The following is a 14,612-nucleotide window of genomic DNA, read 5'->3' on the forward strand; positions in this document are numbered from 1 at the left end:
TCCTTAGAGACACCTGTAAGAGGATTTTAATGCTTTTTGGCATGAAATAGTATGAAGTTTCTCTACGAGCCCAAAACATGCTTGATTCTAAGAATTCAGAATGAACCAAAAAAGTAGTGATTACTAAAAGGCTTAAGAAGGGCCGTATTGTGCCACGGCTTTGTTTTCTTTGAAAGTTTGCTCTAGACGAGTGCTTCCCATCATTTTTCATCTTAGGGCCATCAGAGAAAATGCTTTTTGTACAGCACACTGAAAGGGATTTGCAGTCTTCGATGAAGCTGATCACAGCCATAGGTGACGGGTCCAGGGACTCTTGCCACCCCAGGCTCTAATCTGCTGCTCTGAGAAGTGAGGGGGTCAATACTACATGGTCCCACAATGGGAATTCTCTCACAGAATCAAGAAGAAGCCTCTAAAGAGAAAGGACTTGTGATAGGCAATGCTATTTCTTTCCCTTTTTCCTTCAAACAGAGCCCAAATTTTATTCAGAAAAAACACTGCACCTTGCTAAAAACTACATTTCCCAGACTTCCATTCTGTTCTGCATGGCCATGTGACTGAATTCTGGCCAATAAGATGTAAGCAGAAATGTTATAATGTTATATGGGACTTGTGAGAAGGCTCTTGAAAGGAACTATTTTAGATTGAAGATAATGATTTTTGCCTATCCTCCTTCCTGATGGCCAGAGCTCCAGCAGCCATGCTGTATTGTGAAGGTGACATTGAGGATGAAAACCACACAATGGGGCAGTGAAGAAAAAGGAAAGGAGGAGCCTCAGTCCTTGATGACCTTGGTACTGCAACGCACACCTTGGACTAATCACATTCTGATTTCTATTACATGGGAAAGAAGTAAACATCCATCTAATCTCACCCACTCTTGTGGTTTCTAAAGCTAACTTATAGAAAGACCCAGGTTCAGGTTGAGTTAACAAAGGCAATAGGGAGCAGGGTGAATGTGTGCATCTGTATTGCACAGGGATGATCTTTAAAACACTAATCAATCAAAATGGATGCTGGTTGAGGGATTGGAAGATGTTGCTGTGCTTGGTGTTACTTCTTGTTGCTAAATTGTGTGGAGACCCAAGAAAGGGGCCATGGAACTACAGAGAACACCGTTCATTAACAAGTAACAACATATTCAATATTTTAAGACGGTCATTTTGGTGGATGTCATCTGTTTACCACTTCAGAGCATGTGGCTGGTGAAATGAGTGAAAGAGTCGGAAGAAATCCAGTGGTTTCATAGGTCAAGGTCAGGATGGATGTGGTAAGGTTCGGGTAGTGACTAACGGGGTGAGTAGACTTGGATTATGTTTTCTTTAGGAGTCTGGGGAGCACTGACAAATGGGAGTGAGAATCCGAATAGGGCATCAGGAGTTTCTGCTGAGGGTGGGAGGAAAAGTACTGTGTGTAGTCTTCATTTTCCTCCTCATCTGACTTCCTCATCATTTCTTTTTCTAGCTTTTTCTTTATTCTTCCTCGTTTGGCTCTATTCCCTTCTCTTAGAAATGTTAATATGGAACTGGAGTATATAATTTGTGTGTTTTTATTTTTTGACAAAGATTTATTTCATATTCTATGAATCATAAATGAGTAGAGGTTGGTAGTTTCCATGTAAAAATGCAAAACAACAAAACACAAGTTGCTCCTACATATATATCCCCTGATCAACTATTTCCTGTGAGTCGATGCCTCCTAATAGGAAACAAAAAGGGGAGACATCTTTATCTTTTTACAATGAACTCACTGAACTGACATATTTAGTGACATCTGGTCAACAAATTCACTCAACAACTCTTCATTGAAATTCTGATGATGCAACAGATGCAACACAAGAGAAACCAACTAGAATCTAATAAAGGCTTTACTGTGACAAATGTAAACTTGAAAATTTTAGAGAAGGTTTAAAAAATGCATGTGAACTTAGAAGAGTAAGCACAGCATAGAAAATAATTTTAACTTCATATTTCATGAAGTTAATGAAGACACTTTTCGTGAAGACACTTTTCTTCTTCATCTTTACAAAAGTTGCTAATGAACAATTAATCTGAATTTTAGGCCATTAATCTTCCTTTTTATATGAAGACTACAAAGAAAAAAGATCTTTGGACAGTTATTTCAGGTAAACTATTTCTAAATATTCAAAAGTTACAGGTAGAAAAGAATACAGTTTTGTGGTTATTAAAATGGTTAACATCCCACCTTTCTTTTGCCTGGAGATCCTTTTTTATTAATGCTTCAAACTTCTTAATCTCATTGGCCACATCCTTTAAAGAAAATTCATTATCAGTTTTCTGCCTCTAAAAACTATTGAAAGATCTTCATTTACCATGTTCTTTCACATTTCTACGGTGACATGTACTACTAATTAAAGCTAATTAGGAAGTGAGATATAAAAAGCTGTATTCTAAAATATTTTTAAAATTCTTATTTGTTACTTCTGCTCTAGGCCAAATATACCTGGAAGAACGTGAAAATTGCTTAATCTGAATCATTCAGTTCATAATTTTAGTTCTGAAAGTATATCAAAGGACATTTAATAAGAATGAAGATTAGCAAAAGTCAGGACATGATTTTTTTTCCATTAAAAATTCTTTTATTGGAGTATAGTTGGCATTTTTAATTGTGATTCCTTTAAATGAGAGAAAGTATTTTTTGGATGTAAATATTTAAAAATCATTGTCTCAGGTGTTTTAAACATTTCTCATACAATTTTATTTACACTATGAATTTGCTCTCTGAAAATTAATTTTAGCTCATCTTCTATCCACTGCAAATTTTTATTAATCAAATTTAATCAACCCTGGGAAATATAAGAATTATATACTTTACTAAAATGAGGTCAGAAGAAAAGCCTTTATGGTTAGTATTTTTTATAATACAAGTACAGGATTTTCTTTATATTAAAAAAAGGAAATATGGATTCATATAAAATGAAATGGATTTGGACTTCAGAGAAACCTATCAATCTCTACTTTACCAGCATTGTGAACTTGAGTAAAACATCAGCTTTCTGAGTCTGTTTTCTTATCCACAAAATGGGCAAAATAATACCCTACCTAGAGAGTTATTTACAAATTAAAGGTAATGTGAAGTGCCCACTCCACAGCCTGACATATAGTAGATGCTCAATAAGTGGTAGCTAATAATCTTTTTCTTAAGGTCATGAGTGAAAATATCATTAACACCATTGTAGCAGTATGTAGTGCAGACTGAAGGAATTAGTATCAAAATGCAGTATTGCTCCCCTGTGAAATAGAATCAGATTGTATCCTTTAGAATGATTGACAGTTACTATGGTCAAGTAAAATATCGCCTGTGTAGGTATCTTAAATTTAAATATACTGATAGCAAGCAAATCACTTAACATTTCTAGGATTTATAAAAAACGGTGGGACATGCAAAAAGAGCACGGTGGGGAGAAATTGAGTGAAAACACATCATAGGAATGGCACATGTATGGTATGTGTACTTCAGCTGGTCCCTGTTGTACCCATAGGAGTCATGACCCATTATGACAGTCCCCTTTCTGGCCTAGATTAGTGACCATAGAATCCTCAACACAGGAGTCCAGACAGGTACTGTCATTTAATAGGAGTTTGTTATCCCTGGCCTAAAGCTACATTCTGTTTCTGAACAAATAACGGTATAATATGGACTGATTATGCATACAGTGGAGAAGTTATGAACGAGAAGGGGCAATGCCAGACATAATTTGAAAATAAAGTAAGAATTTTTAGGAAGTCTCTCTTAATAAAAGAATGAAAAGATCATTCTTTTATTAAGATAAATACAACAAAATATTAAAGTATTGTCACTTACCTCCGCCTCTTTTTTCTTTTTCATCATTTTTTGGGCCTCAAGTGCTTTCAGAGTACGATTTGATGTAGGTTTAGGAATCTGTATGATAGCTGCTTGGATTTTGGCCATTATTTCATTTTGCCGTCTTCTGCTCAAGCGTTGCTGAATATCCCACATACATTAGTTTAGTAATTCAGTTTGTCAGAATAACAAGACACGGTACACACGCACAAGTACATATATATACAATTTTTCCATTGAAATTTTCAGAACTCGGCAATTAACCAATGGCCTAGGCGTCACAACCGATTAATGTTATGAAGCAGGTGTCAATGTGACTTATTTTGAAAAAGTATGATATTAAAACACAAATTAGGAGTCCTCAAATTATGCCAGTCAAATGTGTGCATTTTCATTCCAGGTGGTGATAAGGAACGTGTCCCAAATACAAAGAAGACTAATTCTTTCCCGGTCCCACCTCCCTGACCTGCCCGATTATGGAAAGGGAAAAATCTGCCTCTGAAGATGGTCTGAAGGGCAAGTTGCATCTAGGAGGTAGTCTCTGGGAGGACTCCTGGGAAGCTCACAGAAATAACAAGCTTCCGCAAAGCTTGGCCACACTTAAACAATGAGTTCAGAGGCTATATAAAATATTGAACTAACACTAAATTATGTGACATCATTATTCAATCATCTCTTCTCTATCTAGACAGTAATTATTTTAAGAAGAATATAAGCAGAAGGGCACAATTGAAAAATACAGTGAAAATCAGATAAAACATTTTTAAAAATTATTTAAGAGGTAACATTTTAAATTAATTATGATTTTACTACTAAAACATTATATTAGAACTAACAAGATCATTAATTCCTATATCCAAAGATAAGAAATTTCGATTCACCATTAAAAAGTCAGAAAGTATAATTTAAAATTTTTCTTCAGTTCATTTTCTAAAATGTAAATTTTTCTTTAACTGCAATATGTTTATCTTTTTTTTTCTTAAGAAAACCAAGAAAACATAGGCACTCTTTTTGTCCTATTTGCTTCTTATCATTTTAACAAAATAATTTATTCCAGAATATTTACTGATGTCATATTTTGTTTTTCCCAACTTTCTTTGGAGACTTTCTGCTTTAGACTTGGCCCATCGAAGCCAGGCTGGCTGGCTGCATATGGAGTGCTGGCACTCCGTCTTAACGTAAACACTACTGTCAGAGTGCCTCGTCTCCTTACCACGCACTGCCCGGGGAAGCCCCATCCTTTAGCCACTCTCTGGCAAGTAACGGGACCCTAAGATCTTCCAGAGTTGGTCTCTCATCTTTATCCCCCACTCCTTACAAGGAGCTGACTATATTCAGGATATGTTACTTTCTTATCATCCTAAATACATGAATTTAAAAAGTGATGTACAGTACATCACTAAGTAGAACTATAAAAGTGATGTACAGTACATCCTGAGTAGAACTATAATTCTTTTGCCTGTAGTTTACATATTCCATACAGACAGCTACCTGAAATTCTCTTAAAAGTCTTTACTGATTCCACACACACCACTGTCGTCTGATGTCCTTAAGGGCACAAGAGATCATTAAAGACTTTCAGAGAAATGTGAGAGCAGCAGGGAGTTAGTCAAAGCAAGAAGGGCCGGGAAGATGTTAAGAGACATTTAAGGGTGTCGGAAAGGGAAGCAAGCAGAGCATCTCTCCCCACCCAACCCCACATTGCCAGGAAGACAGAAATGGCTGGAAGAGGAAGGGGTTGCAAAAGAGGGAGAAGAGAGGGGATAATGTCCACTCTGTGTCCCTCATGGGGACAAAGGTCATAGCCTTCTCTGGAGTAGCCAGCAGCAACCCCCATCCCTAAAACATCTGAAGCATTAATTTCTACCAGACAACTTAGAAAGAGATCAAGTTGTCCTGCCATTCCAGAGAATGGCAGTTCTTGTTCTCAGCCACAGGTGGAGGTGACAGTCAGCAAGAGTGGTGATGGAGAGAGGAAAAAGTAAGGGAGAGAGAGGTGAGATCAGAGCAAAGCATCGGTCATGCATCAGGCACATGCAACTTGTGCTACATTAATGCTTATGCAATGTGAACTATAGGCATCAATCGCAAACAGTATACTATGCACTAATGAGTTTCTGTTAAAATTGTTCTATAAAACCTTTTCGATATTAAAACATCTTTGTTCTTCCTTGAGTTTTTGAATATTTTCAAGTTTCTCAAAATGCATGCGGACAAGATCTTCTTTCATGTGTTTATATTTTTCTTGAAACCTGTGTGTAACCCGCATCAGATTGAAATCAGTTTGACGTGGTATCAGGTTTCTAAGTCTCTAAATGAAGAAAGCATTTCAAAAGATTTTGTTACTAGAGAATAAAGAGCATATTGTCATTATAAACACACATAATTTGTCTTCAAAATAAAATTTCTATGAATTACTATTGTTGATGGTTAAAATAATTTCAGGCTCTGTACTAGGCACTCATATCTTTAAGTGATATCAGGAGAATAAAAACACACATGATCTGAATTCCTTCTAGCAAAATAGTCTCATATATACTTTTATAGTAAATTTTTTTTTTTTGCCCTGAGTTTAATTTTCAATGAATGGTATTTGAGTTCTTGGAAATACATTTTCATAAAAATAAGTTTGTAAAACTAATTTCAACACATAAGAGATAATATAAGAAGCCAGATTCTTTCCATTACTTGAGCCAATTCCCAGTAACAAGTGAGGAAACCTTAAAACTTCCAGGCTACTGGAAACGAGAGTGAACAAGCAAGCGAAACTTCAAAGGAGATTGTGAAGTGGGGCACAGCAACGTGACTAAAGTACTTAACTAAAACTTTTGTACCCAACAGTAATTGCCTTAGGAGCTGAAGACTTACTAAAAACAAAAAGAAACGGTATTGTTCAAACCATTTTTGGTCCTTCTCTTCTAATGCTGACTCTGTAGATACTCAGTAAGATACTGGCACTTACTCAGAATAACATTTAAAGAACTTTGACCTGACTTTGACACACCTTCCTGCTCTTTTCTCTTAAAAATGGCCTGGCCTCCAACTTCATAGAGGCAGCGAAAATGTAAGGTCCTTGAACATCGTGTGTGTGTGTGTGTGTGTGTGTGTACACATATATCTTGTGTGTGTGTGTGTGTGTGTGTGTGTGTGTAGTGTACACATATATCTTTAACTTAATTCTTACTTTTCCCTCAACCCAGGAAATACCCATTGAGATATCATATGCACTGTTAAGTGTGCAGTTTCTAGAGTCATGCTGCCTGGGTTAGAGTTTTAGCTACTAGCTTCGTGAAGTTGGGCAATGTTAGTTACCTAACTTCTCTGGACCTCAGTTTCATCACTGGCAAAATGGGAATAGAAAAATATCTATCTTGTAGGACTGTTTTAAAGATCAAGTGAAGTAATACACACAAAGCACCTGGAACAGGGCTTGGCACCTCACTGTGTATGTTCACTGAATTTTAGTTATTATTAATATCACTGTGTGACAAACACCTGTCTCTTCTTCCATCGGTATCAAAGAAAAAGTCAGCTCTACTTTCTTTAAGATATCTCCTCCTTCACTGGAACTGTTGACTCATTCCTCCTCTTTTCTTCCCCAGAGGATCTCCTTCCACTTCGTCCTCACACCAGTCACCTCCCGGCATTGATTTTTTTCCCTCAAACAGCAAGTTGTCCCAATATCTATATCTAGAAACCAAACAATCTCACGCTTCCCTTGAGCTCCTCTCTCACAGCTACTGTTCTTATTTTCTCTTCTCCTTTACTTCCAAATTTCTTGAAAGAATATTCCGTGCTCCCCTCTCTTCCTCATGTCCAATTTACTTCTCAACTCACTGCAATCCACACTACTCTACTGAAACATTTCCCTCCCTCAGAGGTTTAGGTTCAAAGTAAGAGCCTGACATAAAATAAGAGCCAAACAAATATTTGTTCAATGAATGAATGATTGATTCTGGTAGGTCATCCATGCCCAGCATTAAACCCAATGGTCTCTTGTTTGGTCTCATCTACACAGCTCTTGTAGTACCTGTTACTGTTGATTATTTTATACTTTATAAAGAATTGTCTTACACATTGTCTTCTTGAAGCTACAAAAAAAGCCTAACTCTGAGGCAGATAGAGATAATCATCATTGTTTTTCATTTGGAGTAACTGAGATCGAGATTGTGCCAGGGACTGGCCCAAAGTTAATCAGCTTGCAAGTGAGGGAGGCAGGATGCAATACTAAGTTATTCAGCTTTAAACCTAATCTAATTTCTAGCTCTCCATGAGTCCTGAGTTCATTCTGCTTCCAAGCTCATAAGGATGTCCATTAAGAATAGATAAATCTAAATGTAGAGATGGCCCTCGCATCTATTGTGTTATTGTTGCTTCATAAATTAAATTTTAAAATTTAATCAAGTACATTTCTATTTAATACATTGCACCAGCACAGCACTCCCCATTATCCTAGAGATCTGGAAAAGTGAATGCATTTCCCTCACCACAATGAAATAGCACAGGAACTGGAGGGAATTATTAACTAAAAAGTGGTATCAGTTAAAACACATTTAATGAGTACTTGCAATGTTCAAAGCATTGTACTAGGCATATATCCCTTGAATCTGAGAAACTAAAAATTTTGTGAGGCCATAAGACAAATAAATAATGAAAGTTAGCAACAATATTAGCAGCAGGAGGTTATTACCACCAGAGAGTGAGAGTTACTTGTGCCCTAGGAGGTCCATGTGAGGAGTCCGTGTGTGTTGGGAAGGTTGCACAGAAGTAAATGGAGAAAAGTTTGGGAGAAGAGGAGAGATGAGAAAGGTGAGCTTGGGTTAGAGAGAGGGAAGAGCAGGAATGCCCAAGTCCTGTTCAGGGACAGGCTGCCAACCAATGTAGAAGAAAGAAAAACTTTATGCTGAGAACTATGAGGAATAAAGTGAGCAAGAGAGTTTGAGATCATTTAATGAAAGGTCTTGAAAGCAGAATTTAGGAAGGATTCAGCTAGCAGTTGATTAACTTCTAGCAGAAAGCCTACAGATCGGGAGACGCGTTAGCAGGTTGCTGCAACAGTTCTTTAGGAGATCTGAGCAGACGTGATCGGGGTAGCGACAGTGAGAGAGGAACAGACATAAAAGCACTGGGAATTAGTGAGAAACAGAATTTGATAAGCTATTGTAAATGTGGATAGGACTGGAGGGAGACATCAAACATGGATAAACATGTTGAAAATATTAATATAAAATAAAACCCAAGTATGGCCAATAACAACATAATGGATACCTATACTCAATGGGGCTTCTTTGAGAACACAACATCTCCGTCATTTCTCTTTACCAAGTTTTGCATTGATACACTTATGTTTCTCTATGTACTTACATCTCGAAAAGCTTCACTCTTCATGTTTTGAAGTCTCACATTAGCCATGGGCTGCATGGTTTGCATTTCCACTCCAGTCAGTCCACTTTTCTTCTTTTTCTGAAGAGCAGTATACAATTGATATAAAAGTTTTGTTGCTGCTCCAGGCTTTTCCATGATAATGTTTTTGGCCACGTTCTGATCAAACTGCACACCCAGAAGGTGAAGTGTTGGCTCCAAGCGAGAAAAATTATTGAGTTTGGCACCTGAAACCCTAGGCATTAAAGTATTTTACATATTTAGACACTGGCATTGAATTAAAAACAAACAAGCACCAGAGGTGTTATAATAATCCAATATTCTGAATTTTCCCACGTTCTTTTAAATATATCATTCCTCTCTAAAACCACTCAATCTTGTAAATGCATTGATCTTTTCTATTGTCCTGAACTCCATGCAGTTATTTCTCTTGAATGGCTAAACTAAAACATCAATTTTAAACACTTTTCTGCTAAAATAGATGCTAGAATTTCTACAAGAAGTCAGTATAAAACCAGGTAACTAGATTTCGCCTTCTAAATGGAAGAACTTAACTATGGTTTTGGATAATATTTTATTCAGAAGGCAAAACTACAATTTAAATATTCATTTCTTTAAATATTATTACTAGATATTATTATGAGACATAAATAAATAACTTAATGTGAAAATAGCCTGAAACACTGCACTGACAACCCTAAACAATGTCCTCGGGCACTGTTGAAAATATTTAATTAAATAATATCTGCTAGTCAATCAAATTAATTTTGTGATCTTCACTTTACAGTTTATATTACTACCTTAAGAATCAGTAAAAACTTTCTAATCATGCTATATTTATTTTTTAATCACCTATTTTCAAATTAGTCTCATATTTTAGAAGAAATTCATTATTTAATTCATTTATTAATTTACTTTCTCAACAACAAACATTTATTGAATATCCATTATAGCAAGGATTTATTTATTAATCGCTTCTCAGCCTCTTGGCTAAGATAAGATGAAGGATTTATTTATTAAATTTATTATGCAAATAACATATAAGGGGTTAGTCCCTGCCCTTGAGGAGTTCATAGTAGGAAAAACAGATGAGTAAACAAATAGTGATAAACTGAGAGAAGTGTTGTAATAGAGGCCTCAAGTGATCTAGGGCAAGTAACATATAAGGGGTTAGTCCTTGCCCTTGAGGAGTTCATAGTAGGAAAAACAGATGAGTAAACAAATAGTGATAAACTGAGAGAAATGTTGTAATAGAGGCCTCAAGTGATCTAGGGCTTAATGAGCCTATGCGACAGAATGAATGCTACAAGGGAATAATCGACAATAAGAGTAAATATTTGTTTAGGTCTTGCCATGTCCGGTTTTGCAATTTGTTCACCCACAAATGCCTTTACAGTTTGAGATAACAACAATTTGCCTAAAATGATTAGAACAAAGCAGATCATGTTTTAAAGAATATGACTGTGAAAGAGGATCGTCAGATCGATGCCTTGTGGTTACACTCCTTGGACAGCACCATAACCCCCTTTTGATTTTCCTATCTTAGGAGTCCTGAGTGGCTAGTCTACTATACATATTTAGAAAGATATGGCCTGAGACCCACTTGTCAGAGCTTTGGCCTGAGTCATTACCTTGGGTTGCAGAGGTTAGGAATAGCAGAAATCAGGAGGGAGATTACATGGCCCCCATTATGCAGAATAAGCTCACTAATATTATGATTCAGTTACACATTGGCTTTAAAATGGCTTTTACGGACAGGCGGAAGTACCCAGTATATAACAGTACTTCTCTCTGGAAGTTTTTAATATGTATTCCAAATTTCCAATCAATCAAAATTTCAGGAGTATAACGGCTATGTAAATGAATGCAAGTCCGCTCTTTTTATAGCACATGCTCGATCAGTATAACATGATAATCGACAGTTGTTTTTGAACACAGAGAAACCGCTGGGACATCTTTGCTCTGGAGACAAAGCATATGATGTAAATGATGACTCTAAGGAATAAAGAATGTATTCTGAGAAGTCTTCTCCCTCTCTGCTTGCAGTTCTAATCTGCCAAGGGATTACCTGTCTCTTCTCCCTCTTGTCACCTGGTGAGGGAACACATCTGACAAGGTAAGTAGAAGCTGCTCTCTCAGGGATATCCAAGTTTCTTTACTTTTCAGTCTTTTAACTACTCTGCTCATTTTTCACCCATTGAGATGGACTAAAGAACAGAGAACTTTCAGAGTTAGATGGGATTAAGTAATTTCCAAAGCAAATAACTTCAAGTTATTAGCAACATATACTTAGTTTGCTGTTTACATTGTAGACTAAAGAAACTAAAAATATTGATGAAATCCCCAAATCATGAGCTCTGGCCTAGACAGCTGCCTAAAAAGATAGGCTTTAACAAAGAACAATCCTTTTTCCCACCAAATACACTATTACAAAGGTCATATCCATGGATTTACTGATCTTTGCTTTCTTTAAAAGACTGTGTGCCCTGGGGAAAAAGGGGGCTGTTCCAAGGACTAAAGATAGAATTTGGTTGTCAGGACATTAGGTCCCTCTCCCCATATTAAGGATTGTGATGACTCTCACTGGGATAGGAAGTTAGTCCTTTGCAGTGGGTGAAAAGCAAGACTGTTACACATTACGATAAACAGGGACACACCTGTCCAAAGGTAACATGACGCTGCTTCCTCCATCCTTGGTCTTTGCACAAAGGCCTCTCATTTCACTAAAACCTGTGTTTTCACAGTTGTATCCATTCAGATAGAGTCCCTTTTTCTATTTCACATAAAGGCCCTCTATGGCCCTCCTAATAAGAGCCAATTTAGTACATTTGAAATACTGCATGTCTATAATATGGTCAGTATGGTCCTTTAAGTTTTCTATGGCTAAACAGGTATACTTTTTAACATCATTCATTTATTCAATAGAGAAATATCATTGTGTGTCTGCTGTGGGCCAGGGACAAAGCTAGGAGCACAAAGAATTAACACACTCTGTAACTTTCAGCGACTCTGCAATCGATTCATTCACGAACCATTGTTGGGGCACCTTTGCGTGTCAGGCACTCTGAAAAGAACTGACATATAAATAAATAATTATAACTTAATGTGATAAGAAAAATGTTGTCTAAAGTATTATTGGAACAAACAGAAAAGAGAACTAAATCTGCTAGGGGAATCAAAGAAGAGTATACTGAATCACATGCTTTAAAATGGCAGATTAAGGTATGTGAATTTTATCTCAATATAGCTGCTAAAAACAAAAAAAAAATTATGAACTTTTTTACTATTAGTTAAGTTCTATTTTATACTTTTAAAACACAGACAAAAATCCTAATTGGCTGGGACACTGTATGCTGTTTCATTTCTTCTCTTAAAAGAAAGCAGAACCAATTAACGTAATAAGAAGTAATGTGGCCTAAGATTAAAGAAACACAGAAGATATTAAAGTAGGTCCCTTCTGTAGATGAGGTCTTGCTGCAAGCATGGAACTTTCTCTCCTTTGTACTCCTGAGACAATGAAGCATGTATACATGGGGAAGCAACAATTTCTATACCAAAGGTATTCCTGGCTGGTTTAGGTTTAAAGGGGATCTTGAGATTGATGATTCTTAAACGTTAATTTTGGAGGCTAAAACCATCCAAATGCCAACGGAATTGACCTTTTTTTAAAGTAAGGATTAATCTCACTAACCTGCTTTCTGAAAATTCTGAAAAATCATCCTGAAGTTCAAACTTGTGTAGAATTTCTCCAATTAGATAGCCATTGGCAAATGCCTTCGCAAATGACTTGGGACCTGAATTGTTTTAAAACAGAGAGATTAAAAAGTAAAAATCACGCTGCACCTAGAGCTTCTGTATTTTCATTATGTACTCATAGAGTAAAACTCCATAATTTAACCCGAACTCAAAATGCCATGAAAATACTTCTAGAAGTATCTTTTTATAACCAAATGAAAAGATTAACGTTTAACAGTTGATGTCTTATAGAGATTCTTGAATAAATACATATCCATACTTGATGACCTGAAATTTTGAAAGAAAAGACAACTTCTGATCAAATTAAAACACAATCAATAAAATCTATAACCTTAGATGTAAAAACAAATCTTCAATACATTTTATAAAATTATACTCTAATAACTTAGTTAGCAGTACAACCCATGGGTGATGGTATTCTGGCCAAGTGAGGTGCAAGCTAACTTATTTAAACATTAATGAAGACTTCATTTTAATCTTTTTTACAATGGAAATTTCACAAAGCCCATCTGAACCTCCCTAAATAAAGCCGACTGAACAGTCAAGATTTTCCTCGCTGGTTCGGGGTGGGGGCGGGGCGGGGGAGCAGGGGGGCGGGGCCGTTACTCTGGTCCTGTGGTTGTTTGGCGCAACAATGCAAACAGCCTAGAGGAAAACAGGCTTTGGAGCCAGAGACATCTACCACATACGCTGACATCGCGGCTCTGCCCCTTTCGAGCTGTGTAATTCCTGAATTTCTTTTCTCTAGAACCTAAAAAACATATGTATATCTATCTTGGAGAGCTATTTTAGAGATTAGAGGTAGTTTATGAGAATCACTTGATACCATGCCTGCCACATAGGAGGCACCTAATGATAATTGCATTAAAAAATAATAATAAAATTAAAAAACTTAAAAGTGTTAAATACAATTTGCTTACTTAAAAAAATGGCCTTAGTTTGGAGTCACTTGTATTTTTCTTATAAAGTGAAGAATACAGGGTTGCCTGGTATTCAAGGATGATATACAAAATGGATACATAAAATAATATATTATACTATAATAGGATAAAGCCATCATCTTTTCAAATGATTTCAAACTCCTCCCCAAATCCTCTGCGTGTTTCTCTCAGAGTCCTTTAGATAACGGCAGTCAAAATACTACATACATCATTGCAGTATCGCAAACTTACTCATACCAGACGGTCTTCTTTTACTTATTTAACTAATAATAAGGTAGCTAACTGAATATGAAGAAATGTTGGACCACGGCACGGAGACCTTACTCTGAAGACTATACATCATTATTATAGAAATAAGACTGTTGCATATCATGCATCAGCCCACAATTTTGCCCAAAGCTTTCCTAATATTTGTTCCCAAAATATTTTATACTCTTAATAATACCCCCATTTCTTAGGTTGAATCAATATAATAAGACAGCAGTTAAAAAATGTCAACTATTCCCACTGATTTCATTTACTCAAGGTAAGCTCCTGAACTGTCTCGCATTACAATCTACTGTCTGTCTTTTGGCATCATACTGTAATTGTCACTGCTGCTTTCTTCTTTCCTCAGAGACTTGCCACTGCTGGCTACCAACGCTGTTCCCTGGTCTCAGCTTCCACCGCTATCCTCACTGTCATTTTGGCTGCTCTGGATATGCCTTG

The 14,612-nt window shown here is 36.5% G+C and overlaps 1 protein-coding gene across 2 annotated transcripts in view; it reads right to left on the reverse strand.

Annotated features, from left to right (window-relative positions):
• Positions 1-14,612, reverse strand: part of LOC111731827 (sperm flagellar protein 2-like) — a 41,362-nt gene that overhangs the window by 19,455 nt on the left and 7,295 nt on the right. The window contains exons 2-6 of one of the 2 annotated variants that reach the window (XM_023523678.1): positions 12,899-13,001; positions 9,190-9,442; positions 5,966-6,136; positions 3,826-3,966; positions 2,206-2,270 (exon numbers count right to left, since the gene is read on the reverse strand). In XM_023523678.1, coding sequence (XP_023379446.1) covers positions 2,206-2,270; positions 3,826-3,966; positions 5,966-6,136; positions 9,190-9,442; positions 12,899-13,001 — 733 coding nt within the window. The remainder of the gene's footprint in view (positions 1-2,205; positions 2,271-3,825; positions 3,967-5,965; positions 6,137-9,189; positions 9,443-12,898; positions 13,002-14,612) is intronic. The other variant, XM_023523677.1, reaches the window with a different exon arrangement.

This window comes from Pteropus vampyrus, unplaced genomic scaffold, assembly GCF_000151845.1.
Source record: "Pteropus vampyrus isolate Shadow unplaced genomic scaffold, Pvam_2.0 Scaffold400, whole genome shotgun sequence".
Lineage (NCBI taxonomy): Eukaryota > Metazoa > Chordata > Mammalia > Chiroptera > Pteropodidae > Pteropus > Pteropus vampyrus.